Below are 13,343 nucleotides of genomic sequence, written 5' to 3'. Positions count from 1 at the left end.
GAAAACAATCAAATCAAACACCCCTTTAAGTTTTCGCACCCCCCAACCTTTTGCCATTAACGCAAGTTTTAGAATTTGTGAACATGGTTTATGAGTGAAAATTACCCCTTATTTACATATGTCATTTTAATTATACCATTATTTATTGTTGCAAGATCTTTAATAGAGAAATGTAAGTGAAAAAAAGTATAATAAATATTAAACTTGGTTAAAAAAAAATATATCTACACATTTCACTATTTTTTAAAGGAAATCTTTCTATCAAACTATATAAAGACCATAAAAACAAAATGAATCATTGAACTTGGATATCAAGGATGCAGGAGCAGCTGATAGCCTTGGGTATGGTTATGTAGAGCACACCATCCTTAACCTCTGCCTTTATATTCTCAAACTGCACATTATCAGGCAAAGCAATCCTACTGCTGTACCTACCATAACTCTTAGCAGACCATTCCTCTTCCTCTTGTTGTAATTCCACAATCTCATTCTCTTGCTTCTTTTTTGGTGCCTTCTCAGCCTTGACCACAAGCATCTTTTCCTCCACCCACACCTTCACATCCTCCTTGTTCATCCCAGGCATATCAAACCTCATCTTGTATTCACCCTCACACTCTTCAATTTCCCATGGTGCCCTTCCCCTTCTTCGATACCCTCCCACTCCCTCACTTGGAAGGGGTGATGAAGGCCATTCAAGTGTGCTGAAAGCAAAAGGGTCCTCCATCATTCTCTCCATCGTCTCCATCATTTCTTGCACTGTCCTTGCCGTAGGAAATCGATCCCGCAACCCTGCTTTTATACAATTTCCCATGTTAACACATAGTCATATATTTAGTGCTAGGTAAAAAAAAAAAGAAAAAAATGGTAAATTAAGTCTGCACTAAGACAATAACATGGAAATATAAAGTTGGCCAAGTGGTTGAAAGAGAGTTTAAAGGTGAAGGCAAAAGGGAACGAAGAAAGGTTGTCAGTTTGAATCTCCCACTAACATTTATAAACAAAACTAGCTCAAAAAAAATCTAGGACAATAACGTAGCATATGTAAACACAAAAGAGCACCAGAAATCATATGATTTGGAACAATTTCAACTGGTAAATAGCTGAGCAAAAAAAAAAAAAAAAAAAAATTCAACTGGTAAATAGACATATGATTACTCTATGGTTCCATTTACTTCATTATGATCAATTTCTATCTAAAACATATATAGTCATACAAGAAAAATTTTAGAAAAAATGGGAATGGTCTTCTAACTTCTGTAATGTATAAAATTTCAACTCTGTAAACCGTGAAATTGGATTTAAAACATTTATTGAGGTATAGCATAAAAAACTAAGAAACTATAGGAGCATTACAAGAAGTTTGTAGCCGTATCTGAAATCAGTAGCTGATCGCAATACACGGTACTGTTTGCATGCAGATTTCTGTACCTCCTTTTCATCCTATTTGAGTTGAAGCAAAGCAGTCAGCAACAAAAACAGGACAATGAGAAATTAAGAAAGCACAGCCCAGTATAGTAATTAGTAATTACACAAGATCTCTTGTGTTTTTGGGAGAACTTACAAAGAGCTTATTTGGACATAAGAAAGTAGCTTATGACATTACTATTGGCTGATTTACTTCAACAAGTTTCACATTGACATTTAACAAAACAAACTTTGTTGTGCTCCATACTAAGACAAACCAAGCATTATTCATTTTTAAAGTAAACAAATTCCAATAAGAAAATATTCACATTGTTATAATAATTTATTTTGTTCAAGGTGGGCATTTGGTCTAGTGGTATGATTCTCGCTTAGGGTGCGAGAGGTCCCGAGTTCAATTCTCGGAATGCCCCATTTCTCCTTTCTTTTCTTTTAATCAATTTCATTATTAAAAAAAAAAAAATCACTTCTGGTTACCAAATGCCAATGCAATAAAATATAAAACACGCTAATCAACATAATATGGACACAGAGAGATAGAAAAGTGGGGGAAAAGCTTACTCTGTAGATAACAGCAGCGAGATTTCTATCAAGGGTGTCTTTGTACCATTATTTTAGCAGTGGTGCTGCCTGATACGATACTAAGAGGGTACCAAAGCATAAATAAATAATAGGAAGGACTAAGATAAGATTAAAATTTAATTAAGAAATGGTATGGTGAAGAATACATTGGCCATGCGAATGAAGATGACGAATTTGGGATTGCCATCGTCTTCAATCTTGGGTAAAGGAGGAGGAGAATTGCGCTGAAATTGACGAGACATCATTCCCTTTTTGCCCTTGGCTTCAACCACAAACACTTGACGCTGTGGAAGAACCTTATAACTCTGCTGCTTTCGGATCGAAAACAGAGAGTGTCTCACCATCGGAGCATCGTCGTGGAAGAGTGAATTCGAGAGAGAAACACCAACGAGCCATTCCTACTTCCATTGATCATTGCAGACGAGACGACAGTCAATGACTTTTCCTTATCCATATGAATTTCTTGCTTTTATTTTTGTTTTGTCTTTTAATTGAAAAAAAAAATAGTTGTAGTTGCGACGAAAGGAGGCCATACACGTGGCAGAAGGAAACCCACATACCATATAAGAATTTCTCCTCCTTAAAATTATCAGATGTGACTTCATTAAAGTTTTTTTTTAATTTTAAGATTTAAAAAATATATATTGAATAAAAATATACTTTAAAATGTCATTGTGTTTTTACTTTTTCAAAAGTAAATGAAAACATTGATTTGTTGTTTTTAATTAGGATCTGCTTTTAAAATTTTCCAAATTTTAAAAAAACCTATTTTCACTTATTTTCTGTTTTATTTAAAAATAAAAACAGATAACATTCGAACCAAATCCTAATTTCTGGTTGTAGTTTCTGTTTCACAATTCACAGCCATAAATAATTTTTTAGGGGAAACAGATAGTGAGTCAGCCTACATAAATGTCTAATTGTTTCCTTCTCATACTTCTCATTCCTCAATATAAGAAAATAAATACAAAAATACTAATTACTTAAAAATATTTTCACTTTTATAAACATTTTTATTTAATTTTGATTATTTTAAAAAAAAATTATCAATTTTATTTAATAAGATTTCTTAACAAAGACTCACTTTATTTTTTAAGAACAATTGTAATTATAATTTACTAACATACACCTTCTAAGTGGATATATCTTAAAAAATTTCACAAGCATTTACTAATGTATCATCACTTCTTTATATGTTAACTACTTACTTCCAAGTGTATTTTAAGAAGTAAGAACAATTGTAATTATAGTTTATTAACGTGTAACTTCTAAAAAATAAGTGGACCTAAGTTAGTAAATCCCACAAATATTTGCTATTGTACAATCATTTCTTTTTTAGAAAAAGTAGGTTAGCAACTTACACCCACATGTATTTTAAAAATAATTGACACACTCCTAAAAAACAAGCTATCTAGATTAACAAATTCCTATATATATCTAATTGTGTCATCTATTAACAATTATTTTGAAGTAACTAAATATCACCGTGTGATGATCAAATTTTGTTTTATAAAATTTATAAAGTTGAATTTTTATGCAATTTCTTTTACATAAGCATGTAAGGAGATTTTAAAAGAAAAAGATATAACAAAAAATAATTCACAAAAACATTGTTATCCAATAAATAAAGAAACATTTTTTTTTGCCATGAAAATGTGTTGAATCAAATGTGATTTAATGTACTTCAGATAGATTGCTAATTAATTGAAACTATACTTTTTTTAAACAGAAATTATACTCTGAATGTATATCTGTGTATTAATGTATTTTATTGATTAGTTTTAAAATGTATTTTTTTTTTATCAATTTACATATTAATCATTAAAAAAATCAATCCAATTTATATCAACTTAAAATAAATTGTATCACTTGCACTGTTAAGTAAATCAATTTAAATGATATTATACGTAATGTGATTAAATTATATTGATTGTTCTTTTCTTGCATTAGAGATTAGAGAAAAGATTTATGTAACATCCATTAAATAAAAAGTAACAAAAAACCAGTTAAATGATTAAAAAAAACTATTTTTTGAAAAAAATAACCATAACTAGTTATATAAAAGTAATTATAAAATCATAACTAATTTTATAAAAATAGTTATTTCAAATTTAACTTTGTTCGTCCATAACCAATTATATAACTAATTTTAGATATAACTAGCTATATTCATAAATGATTATATAAGCGATCTTTAAAAACAATAATCATTTATACCAAATCATAATCATTTATAATCTAATTATTTATTAATTTATTAATTATGACCATGATTTGTTGTTATAAAATCATTTTACTCCAGTTTAGCCTCAAGTAGCACAATTGGGGATGCGCCAGAGTTGTTGCATGGTATCTGAGCGTACAGAGTTTAATCAAGATAAAATCTGCGAGTAATATAAATCCTCCGCAACTATTTTGAGTCTGAAAACTTTTCCCCGCATCATTCCTTCTTCCTCTTAAAATTTTAAATTAAAAAAATAATAAAGAAAAAAAGTCCACATCCTTGAAGAAGGGATTGTCCCTTGGAAAATGCAATTTCTCTATCCAATCCAAGACGTGGGAACAGCACACAACCACAGATACAATCGCCACACGAGAAAGGCCAGCATGCAATTCAAGTTCAACCCATACAATACAATACTACATTGCATTGTGGGCCCCAACAGGTCAAGTGGAAACAAAGTCACAAATAACCTTGTCTCTTTCTTGTTTCTAAGTTTAATTCAACTAGCCTTGCGTGGCAAATTGAACTCCAAGGGAGACTCTTCAGGCTGGCCTAGTAGTGTGTTCAAATCCCTCTCCTTTTTTTTTTTTTTTTCTTTATTCAACCTTTATTATTAGATTAAAACTGGTCTTGAAATGAAATTCATTGGAGATTCATTAAAAAGGGAAGTGCCCAAATGTGCGTCTTGGGTACAAAAGTATCTATATAGTATATACTAATTAAGATTTGGATGTTGCCTTGCATGAGATATTTGCTACTAATCATAGCCTTCTACAAGAAGTGAATAAGAAAGTATTTCAAGGAATTGCCCCTCTTAGCCAACCCACCACATGCAAAAGAAAAAAAAATAATATCTTTGTTTAAAAAAATGAAGCTATTGGAGCAGAATACATGTATTCCAGTATTCCCAGTATTCCAGTTCGATCTAACCTGCAGAGTTGCGAGGTGGTGCTTTACCAATAAGCACTGCTTCGCCATTTGCAGCAAGTTCCTCCAAGCGTTTCCAAGTGGCTTCACGCCCTGCCATGACTTCACTTTTCTTTGACTCTTCTTCCTCAAACTTTTGTAAACATTCTTTGGATAGATCGGCATCAACATCATTAAAAATCTTCCGCACATTTAAGGTCAAACCATGGACAGCTTGGTTCCAATGACTTCTAGCATTTCTCTCCAATGCAGGGAAGATGATGGGCATTATCACTTTTCGGTTTTGTTTGATCAAGTTCATGATGTGATCATTGTTCCACAAGAACAAGGCTCTTTCTGCCACCTGAGGGAAAAAAAAAAGATACATGTTTGTAGACTTTTTTTGTGTGGTGGGGGAATAGAATATTGCAACTGCAACTCTACCAATTCAGGTTAAGACAAAGGACAAGAATTAGGAGCAGTAATTTATGCGTTTATGGTGTGGTTTCTTCAATTAAAATTAGAGTGAAACCTAAGTAACCTGCATATTAAAGGTCAGTATTAACAAACAGCGTTTGTTACCAAAGCAAACTCTAATTTTGATTGGAGATCATCACCATAAAGCACCTTAAGTACAACATCTAAGTTTTGTCCTTAGACAAAATGACAAATAAAACTATTCATTGTTCAGTTTTGAAGACTCAAATTTGGTGCTTTCACATGACAGTATATCATTCAATGCATTTATAATAATAATTTAGCAGCATTGCATGAGCAATTGAAACATCCTGCAGTGCAATTATTGTGTCAACAAACTCATGCAAATTGCAGTAGATAATGTAACAGCAATTCAAAAAATCCACTAGAATAAAAAATATTGTGAGAAGGCTATGTTGCATTTCCCATTCATGCAAACACTTCTAAAATGAAATGAGCACCATCTACAAGTCTAAACATTTTACACACACTTTCTTTTTCATTTACTAGGTTTACAGTGAGGGTGGGGTGCAGGGAAGGATGGGTCCCTTTCCCATTAAGTAAAATTGTATTTAATTTCTCTGAGAAAATGCCTGAAGACATGGTTAATCCAGTCAAAGAGTGAAATAGAAGCTCCAAAAATTCAACTTGCCGGATGATAGTTGTCAATTATCATCGTCATAGTGTTAAGCAGAGTGAGATTTAATATTGTAAGGCCCATTTAATCAGAATTAATTCATCTTGTTGACATCCCACTGCCCACATGTTGAGCACTACATAATAATCACTGCAAAATTATAAGAGTCTAAATTTGATATAGGAAAGTCATATCAGATACATACCATTACCAGTGGATTTCAACTTAAATTTTAAGAGGAGAATTAATATCAATGTACAAGTGCCAACTTATAACCACTGACTTTGATGTTGCCCAACAGTACTGTTATTAATTGCATCTATTCACATCACATGGTCTTTTAAATTGTAGGCTGCACTATTGCAAATTACTAGGTGAATGTTGCATGTTGGAATGGTCACTAACACGAGTAACCTAATAAGAACCTTGGCAAAAGCACACCACAAAAGCTAGCAGTTAAAAGAGTCCAAGGCGTTGTGTGGGATTCAAGTCCCATACCTTGCAAATGGATCACAAATCCTAATATCCCACAACAGTCAGTAGCCCTGACACCCAACAGGCTAGTGGTGCACTAGCCCTTTGCCTAGTCTTGGGCAAACACTGATGCTAGAAAGCTTTGATATCAATTGTAAGAACCATGTGAGAACCACACTACAAAAGCTAGCAGTTATAGTTGGAAAACACAAGACTTATAAACCCCACACCTAAAATCTCATGCTTCGAATGTAAGACTCATTTGAGTCATTTCCCATACCTTGCAATTGGATCCTAACATCAGATAACCATAAAAACTCCCTCCCGATATATGACTATTTAATTTTAAAGCCCAAGTCATTGGAAAACATAGATTTGAATGATTCCCATGTTTTAAGAAAAAGGATTTAAGTTTCTTTATTTTGAACATTGTTGTTATGTTACTTCAAAACCATAAAACAAAATATGCATTAAGCTATAGGATGATGCAAAAATGTTAGTCCCTTTCTTGTAAACAACTTATCAACTAGAGGAAATGAATTGAGACATAGGATTCAGTAATCAGTATGAACGAAGTTGCCAGAGAGAATTAGTTTGAAAGTCAGGTGTATTTCCCTCATGAAATAAGAGGAGAAACAGAAAAGGAGCCAGAGAAAAGTATCGAAGAATTCATACCTGAAAATGAGGGCTATTCAAACAACGTGCAATGCGACGAAATAATGGCACCATACAGCGCTGGAATTCTGGGGGTTGAGTTGCTTCTAAGACTTCTTCCAACTCACTCAGGAACATAACCTCCTTAGGACTATTTGTTATAGGCCAGTACTTCAATAATCCCCTAATAATTGTATCAGCAAGCTTGCAGTCTTTCTCCACAAATTGGGTAATGCAATAAGACAACTGCTGATGATACATTGCTAAGCACTTTGGCTTGTGCAATGGAATCAGTATACGAACAAGAAACAGTTTATGCTCTTCCTTCAATGGCAGTGCAAAACCATTAATGATGCTCCCAAGAATCTCCAAGAACTCAGCAATCCCATTGTGCTTCTCAGTCTCAAATATAAAATTAAAGAACACATTATTGATGGCCTTCCTGATGAAAGGGCGATGTGCCATGAATTTGCCATAGATGCGGTGCAGCGTCATCTTCAAGTACTCACGCTCCCTCGGATCCTCAGAGTCAAACAAATCCAGCAGCTTCAAAATGAAGGACTGGTCAATGTATCTCTTGGCCAGCTTCGCATCCAGCTCAGGAGATGCCACGAACCTCAGAAAAAGCTCATACACAATCTGCAAATGAGGCCAAGCAGGATCCATCGAAGGCTCCTCATCCTCCACGTCAACGCCATCAACAATCTTATTCTCGCGTGGCTGAGGACTGAGTGTCCTGAATATATTTGCAGACACCATTTTCACAACCTCCTGCATCATATTCTCCACGAACTTAGCATTTGCAGAAGTCACATAATCCAAGAGCTCCACCAACGTCTGTCTCTTAATCTCCTTCTCCTTGATGTGCTTGGCGGGGTCAGTGAAGTCAAACACCACACAACACATCCTAAGTTTCTTGATGAACAAAGTTGGCTTCTCAGAAGAGGGAACATCTCTGAACGCAGGCAATGCCTCATAGGAACCAAAATTCCCATTATTGGGGTTGTTGTGAATGTTGTTCTCATTCACAGCCAACGGTAACGGAACTCTGTTACCATGATTCGGTCCCGCAGAGGAAGAATTCCCGGGTTTGGTGCCACCTGGGGTAACACTAACAGACTCACTGCTCTTCGAAGAAGTGGTGACACCATGATGTGTCCTTCCACTTCCACCGTGTTCGGAACCTTTCGATGACTTTCGAGGGAGTTTACTGAATATCTGTTTGAACATAATTCATCAAACAAACACGGAACAACCCTTTACCCCTTTTCTTCTAATCTGAAAAGTAAAAAATAGAACAATAAAATTAAAAAAAGATCCCTAAAACCTTGTTAACTTCACAATCTCAACACGACAATAAGAATCACGCAACTGGAACGAGAACCAACCAGACACAAATGTTGTTGTCTTGTGCACTTGTCCGATGATTGATACGATGTTGTTGTTGTTTGTGCACTTGTCGGAATAAATGAGAAAGAAGATACCCTTTTACTTATCTGGGTAGAAGAAGAAAACCCAGTTTCGTGATTCTACCCATTGTGATGATGGAGCAAACAAAATTCGATTTTGATGCCGAAAACCTTTTCACCTCTGCGATCAGAAACAGTGATGGAGGAAACAGAGATCAGCGTCAACGATGATCAGAAAACAGAGTGTTTCAGAATTCTTCGGAATTCAAATATTAATCGGAGACACAATCTTCTTCTTCTTCTTCGCCGTTGTTGGGCTTGAAAAGCGAGAGCGAGACGAAGAATGTTCTGCAGATTTCCCTTTTTTGGTTTATTTTTAATGTTTTTTTAGCGAATATATATATATATACATATATATATATATATATATATATTCGGTTTAACTTAAAAAATAAATAAACGAGAATTTCAACTTCGAAGCATCTGACCATCTGTGTTCTGTAGATAACATAAAATTAAAATAATTGGGAAATAAAGAAAAAGTCGGATGAAGCACATGCGCGGCAAGCATATACCGACTGCGAATTAATAATCACGAGAAAACGAAAGAAAGAAAGAAAATAGTAATAATTATAGAATTTAATTAGAATATAGTTAGAGCAAATTCAATGAAATTAAAACTAAATTAAGATCTCCAAGATTTTTTTTAAACTCAAAATCGAATTCTACCATTAAAGTTAAAATTAAAGTGTTCTTACATGTTACTAATCAAATAGAATAATTATACATGAACACTAACATCTAGGTGGCAACTAAGAAAAGAAAAAGAGAGAAGTGCAGGCTGGTAGATGATATGTAATGTAATACGAAATATGTGATAGAGAAAAATAATAAGTATTAATGATAAAATATGTTTTTTTTTGTTATAGATGTAATAAATTATATAATACTAATATATCTTTTTATGTTTAAGTGATTGATAATATCAATGTTAAAATAGTGCCACTCATTCATAGTATGAATGTTTTATCAATTTATTAATTTTTATAATAATTACTTCTAAAAGTAATATTTAATAAATTTAACATAAAAAAATTATTTATAATTGTGATGAATAACTTTAAAATTTCGTATAACATGTATTTCATAAATTTTATATTTATTGATTAAATTATTAAATGTGTGAGTTATATGTATTGTTTATTTATAATACATTGGAGAAAAAATATTTAAAATATAGTATGAAATGTGATTTAATTATAATGTATTAACATTGTTAAAGATCTTTAGGTAGATTATCGTGTATCACTTTTATCATGATTATTCTAAGAATATAATAAAAATAAATTGATAATGTAAATAATTATATCTTTATCTAAATATAATTATCAAATATAGGCATTAAATGATAAAATAGGTACCAGTAGATATAGTCACCAACGATAAACACGACAATTAATATTATTTGCATATACTTAGAGTAAATCATAAATATGTTAAAATATTAATAATTATTTTTTTTCATTATCAACTTAAATTACTTGTTTTACTTTTTTTAAAGAGCTCAATCATGACTTTATACCAAAGGAGTATTTACTTAAGGAGTATTTTCAGTTTTATTGATGAAAAAAAACATATTGAAAGAGGAGATTTTACTAAAAATAATCAACAATTTTTTTTATAGAGATCAATCAAGAAAATTAGGTAATTATTGCGTACTAAGCATAGTTAAAAAAAATACTAAGAGGATGTTTGGTACATTTGTTTTAGTTTTGTAGGAATCTAAAGTTGACAAAATTTTTGTTTCATATTTTGTTTATTATTTAAAAACCACATTTTCAAGAAATGTTGTTTCTCAATAATATTTTTACCATTATCTTCCGCATAATTCTTTTTTTTATAGGAAGTAAGAATCTAACTTTTCTTATTTAGTATAAAAGTTTTAATTCGGTAGAAATATTAGTACTTTTTTCTGTGAAAACAATTTATCCATTATCAAAAGTCACGAGACAATAATTTTTTAAAAATTAATTCCTTTTATTATCATAAAACATGTAAAAATATTTATAATAATGTTACAACGAATAAAACATATTTTAATAATTTTTAGAAATCATGATTTTCTTTAACATGAAAATTCTCCTTTTAACAAATACCCCTAAAAATAAAGTTATTTTAAAATTCATATTTAAAGTTTATTTTAAAAAATCGTATTTAAATTAACATTTAATTAATTCACAGTTTAATAATATTTATGTAAAAACTAAGCTCACCTCAAGGTAATAATTTAGGGTAATGGTTATTAAAATCATTACAATTATAATAAAATAAATGTTAAGTAACTAATATTTTAAATGTGTTAACTAAAAAATAAAGGTGAAAAAGTCTTTAATCAGCGGCTTCAAAACCCTTAATAATAAAAGAAAAGACATTTGAGGAAGCAAACACGGTTTTGTTGTCTGGGTTGTGGTGGTAGTTGTTTGTTGACCAAGGAATTTTGTGTTTTTAATTATGATGACAAATTGAATTGATAATTCAGAACTAGTCAAGTCTGTACAATTACAATGTGTGATTTTCGACCAATTTGAAGTCTGCACAACACCAGAACATGTCAAATGCCCAAACGACATCGTAAACCTTTCATTACCATCAATGATTCATTTTTTCGGAAAACTTGTTTGAGAACACAACACAACACTATTTGACAGCAAAAAAATTCACCCGTCTTTTAAAGATTTTCACTTTTTAGTTTAAATTATCATAGATAAGATAGTTAAGGGTTAGACTTTGTACATAGGTTATTCGTAAGCTTTTGTCCCCGAACATATCAATTTCACCGTTACCGTGAAATTTTCTTCATTAATGATCCTAATCATTATGTTATGTATAAAATTATTCCATCAGCTTTATCAGTAACTTTAAAGATGATATTTTATTTTATTTATAATGTTATAAAATCGAGAAAATATTATTTATTTACGTTTAACTTTAATATATTGCTTTTATCTCTCTACTTTATAAAATATCCACCTCTTTATGTAAGTTATATAAACTACTTTATCTGCCTTACAATATCATTATTTAAAAAACATTTCATTTTATCTACTAAGGAAATATTAAATACTAAATAACTAATAAATACTCTTTTTAATTTTAATCTTATAGTCATAGATTAATATTTTTATTAATAAAAATGGAATACATTAATAAAATAGAAAAAAAGTAGCTTGACAAAATTATGTTATATCTTTTTCAAAATTAAAGACAAATAACAACTTTCTTCTTTTAATCTCTGCCGCCAAAACATAAATATTTAGTATTTAAAAATCAAGATAGAATTTTTATGTGTGTTTAAAATAATAATTATCTAATATTTAATATACAAATTTAAAAAATCATTAGATACCCTTAATTTCACATAATCATAAATATATTTGACAAATAAAGTTTTATTCTATTAATTCACTCTCTCACTTCACTTGGTACAAATACTATAAAAATATAAAAAAAACCCAATAAAATAATTAATACTACTTTATTAATCTTTATTTTTTGGATAGTCATGACCATCATGTGAAGTTTTATCAATTGATGACTAATTTTTTTAAAAAACATAGTTAATCATTTTTATCGATTTTTTCTTTTTAATTATATTTTTTTTATCCACAACGCTTGAATTAATCCATGTTTATTCATTTGTTATTTTTTATACTCTAAGTTTCTTCCTATGTCTCATGATAAGTGTTGCTTTATGTTGTTTTATACATATAAAGAAAAATTATTAAATAAATAATAATAATAATAATTTTACAAAATTAATCTTATTAAATAAATAAAAGATAATAATATTAATATTCCATTCAAAAACTAAATTAATATTCATTAGAAATATTAATAAAAAACAATTAATATTACACTCAAATGACACACTTATGTTGAAAGAATTTTTTTCCTCAAATACAACACTTTTTTTTACATAGATAGTACATTCTATTTTGTTATTCTTTTATATAAGTTACTTCATGAAAACTCTAACAAAAAGTTACTTTATAAAATTTATGAAGTATTAAATATATATTACTTTATATATATTAAAAATTAAACGACAAAGCACTGTTAATTTAACAACAAAAAAACCCAACCTCAAAATTGAAAGACGAACTCATCTTACCATTTTTCATTATTTTTAATTATATTTACGATATGATGAGAACTAAAATTTATAATTATATTAAAATTACATTTAAATAAACTCTTGATTAAAAATATTCATAAAAACTTTTCTTTCTGATATTCAATTGTAGTAAATAAGAGGTTAAATTAATTTTCAGATCTTAAAAATATTAGCTTAATTGCATTTTTACACCTAATTTTTTAATTTTTGACCAATTTTACACCGAATAAATTAATTTAGTTTCGATATTCTACTCCTTATATGATTATACTTTCTACCTTCAACTTTTTATATTTTGCCAAATTTTACAATAAATTTTTTTGGCAAATTTTATTCATAACTTTTTATCTTTTTAGCAAATTTTACTTCCAATTTTAGTGTTTA

At 30.2% G+C, this 13,343-nt stretch overlaps 2 protein-coding genes and 1 non-coding gene across 10 annotated transcripts; 1 reads left to right on the top strand and 2 right to left on the bottom strand.

The window, feature by feature from the left end:
* Positions 1–177: 177 nt before the first annotated feature.
* Positions 178–2,466, bottom strand: LOC114395345 (protein HHL1, chloroplastic-like). Of its 7 annotated transcripts, none has more exons than XM_028357096.1 (4): positions 2,151–2,463; positions 1,984–2,063; positions 1,354–1,440; positions 178–792 (listed from the first exon to the last, which is right to left on the bottom strand). In XM_028357096.1, exon 4 carries the CDS (start codon positions 746–748, stop codon positions 296–298), a length of 453 nt encoding a protein of 150 aa, XP_028212897.1. In that variant the 5' UTR covers positions 749–792; positions 1,354–1,440; positions 1,984–2,063; positions 2,151–2,463; the 3' UTR covers positions 178–295. The 7 variants fall into 7 exon arrangements, with proteins under 7 accessions (XP_028212897.1, XP_028212898.1, XP_028212901.1 ...); XM_028357097.1 differs by having other exon boundaries at positions 178–789; XM_028357100.1 differs by lacking the exon at positions 1,354–1,440 and having other exon boundaries at positions 178–789.
* TRNAP-AGG lies at positions 1,764–1,835 on the top strand. Its single transcript has one exon. It is a non-coding gene; the product is annotated as a tRNA-Pro (tRNA).
* A 2,392-nt stretch (positions 2,467–4,858) lies between the features above and the next one.
* Positions 4,859–9,176, bottom strand: LOC114396421 (serine/threonine protein phosphatase 2A 57 kDa regulatory subunit B' theta isoform-like). 2 transcript variants are annotated; one of them, XM_028358394.1, is made up of 3 exons: positions 8,749–9,176; positions 7,398–8,654; positions 4,859–5,498 (listed from the first exon to the last, which is right to left on the bottom strand). In XM_028358394.1, exons 2-3 carry the CDS (start codon positions 8,604–8,606, stop codon positions 5,154–5,156), a joined length of 1,554 nt encoding a protein of 517 aa, XP_028214195.1. In that variant the 5' UTR covers positions 8,607–8,654; positions 8,749–9,176; the 3' UTR covers positions 4,859–5,153. The 2 variants fall into 2 exon arrangements, with proteins under 2 accessions (XP_028214195.1, XP_028214194.1); XM_028358393.1 differs by having other exon boundaries at positions 8,765–9,176.
* Positions 9,177–13,343: the final 4,167 nt, after the last annotated feature.

This window comes from Glycine soja, chromosome 18 (assembly GCF_004193775.1).
Source record: "Glycine soja cultivar W05 chromosome 18, ASM419377v2, whole genome shotgun sequence".
Classification (NCBI taxonomy): domain Eukaryota; kingdom Viridiplantae; phylum Streptophyta; class Magnoliopsida; order Fabales; family Fabaceae; genus Glycine; species Glycine soja.
This window is presented reverse-complemented; position numbering and strand designations above follow the sequence as displayed.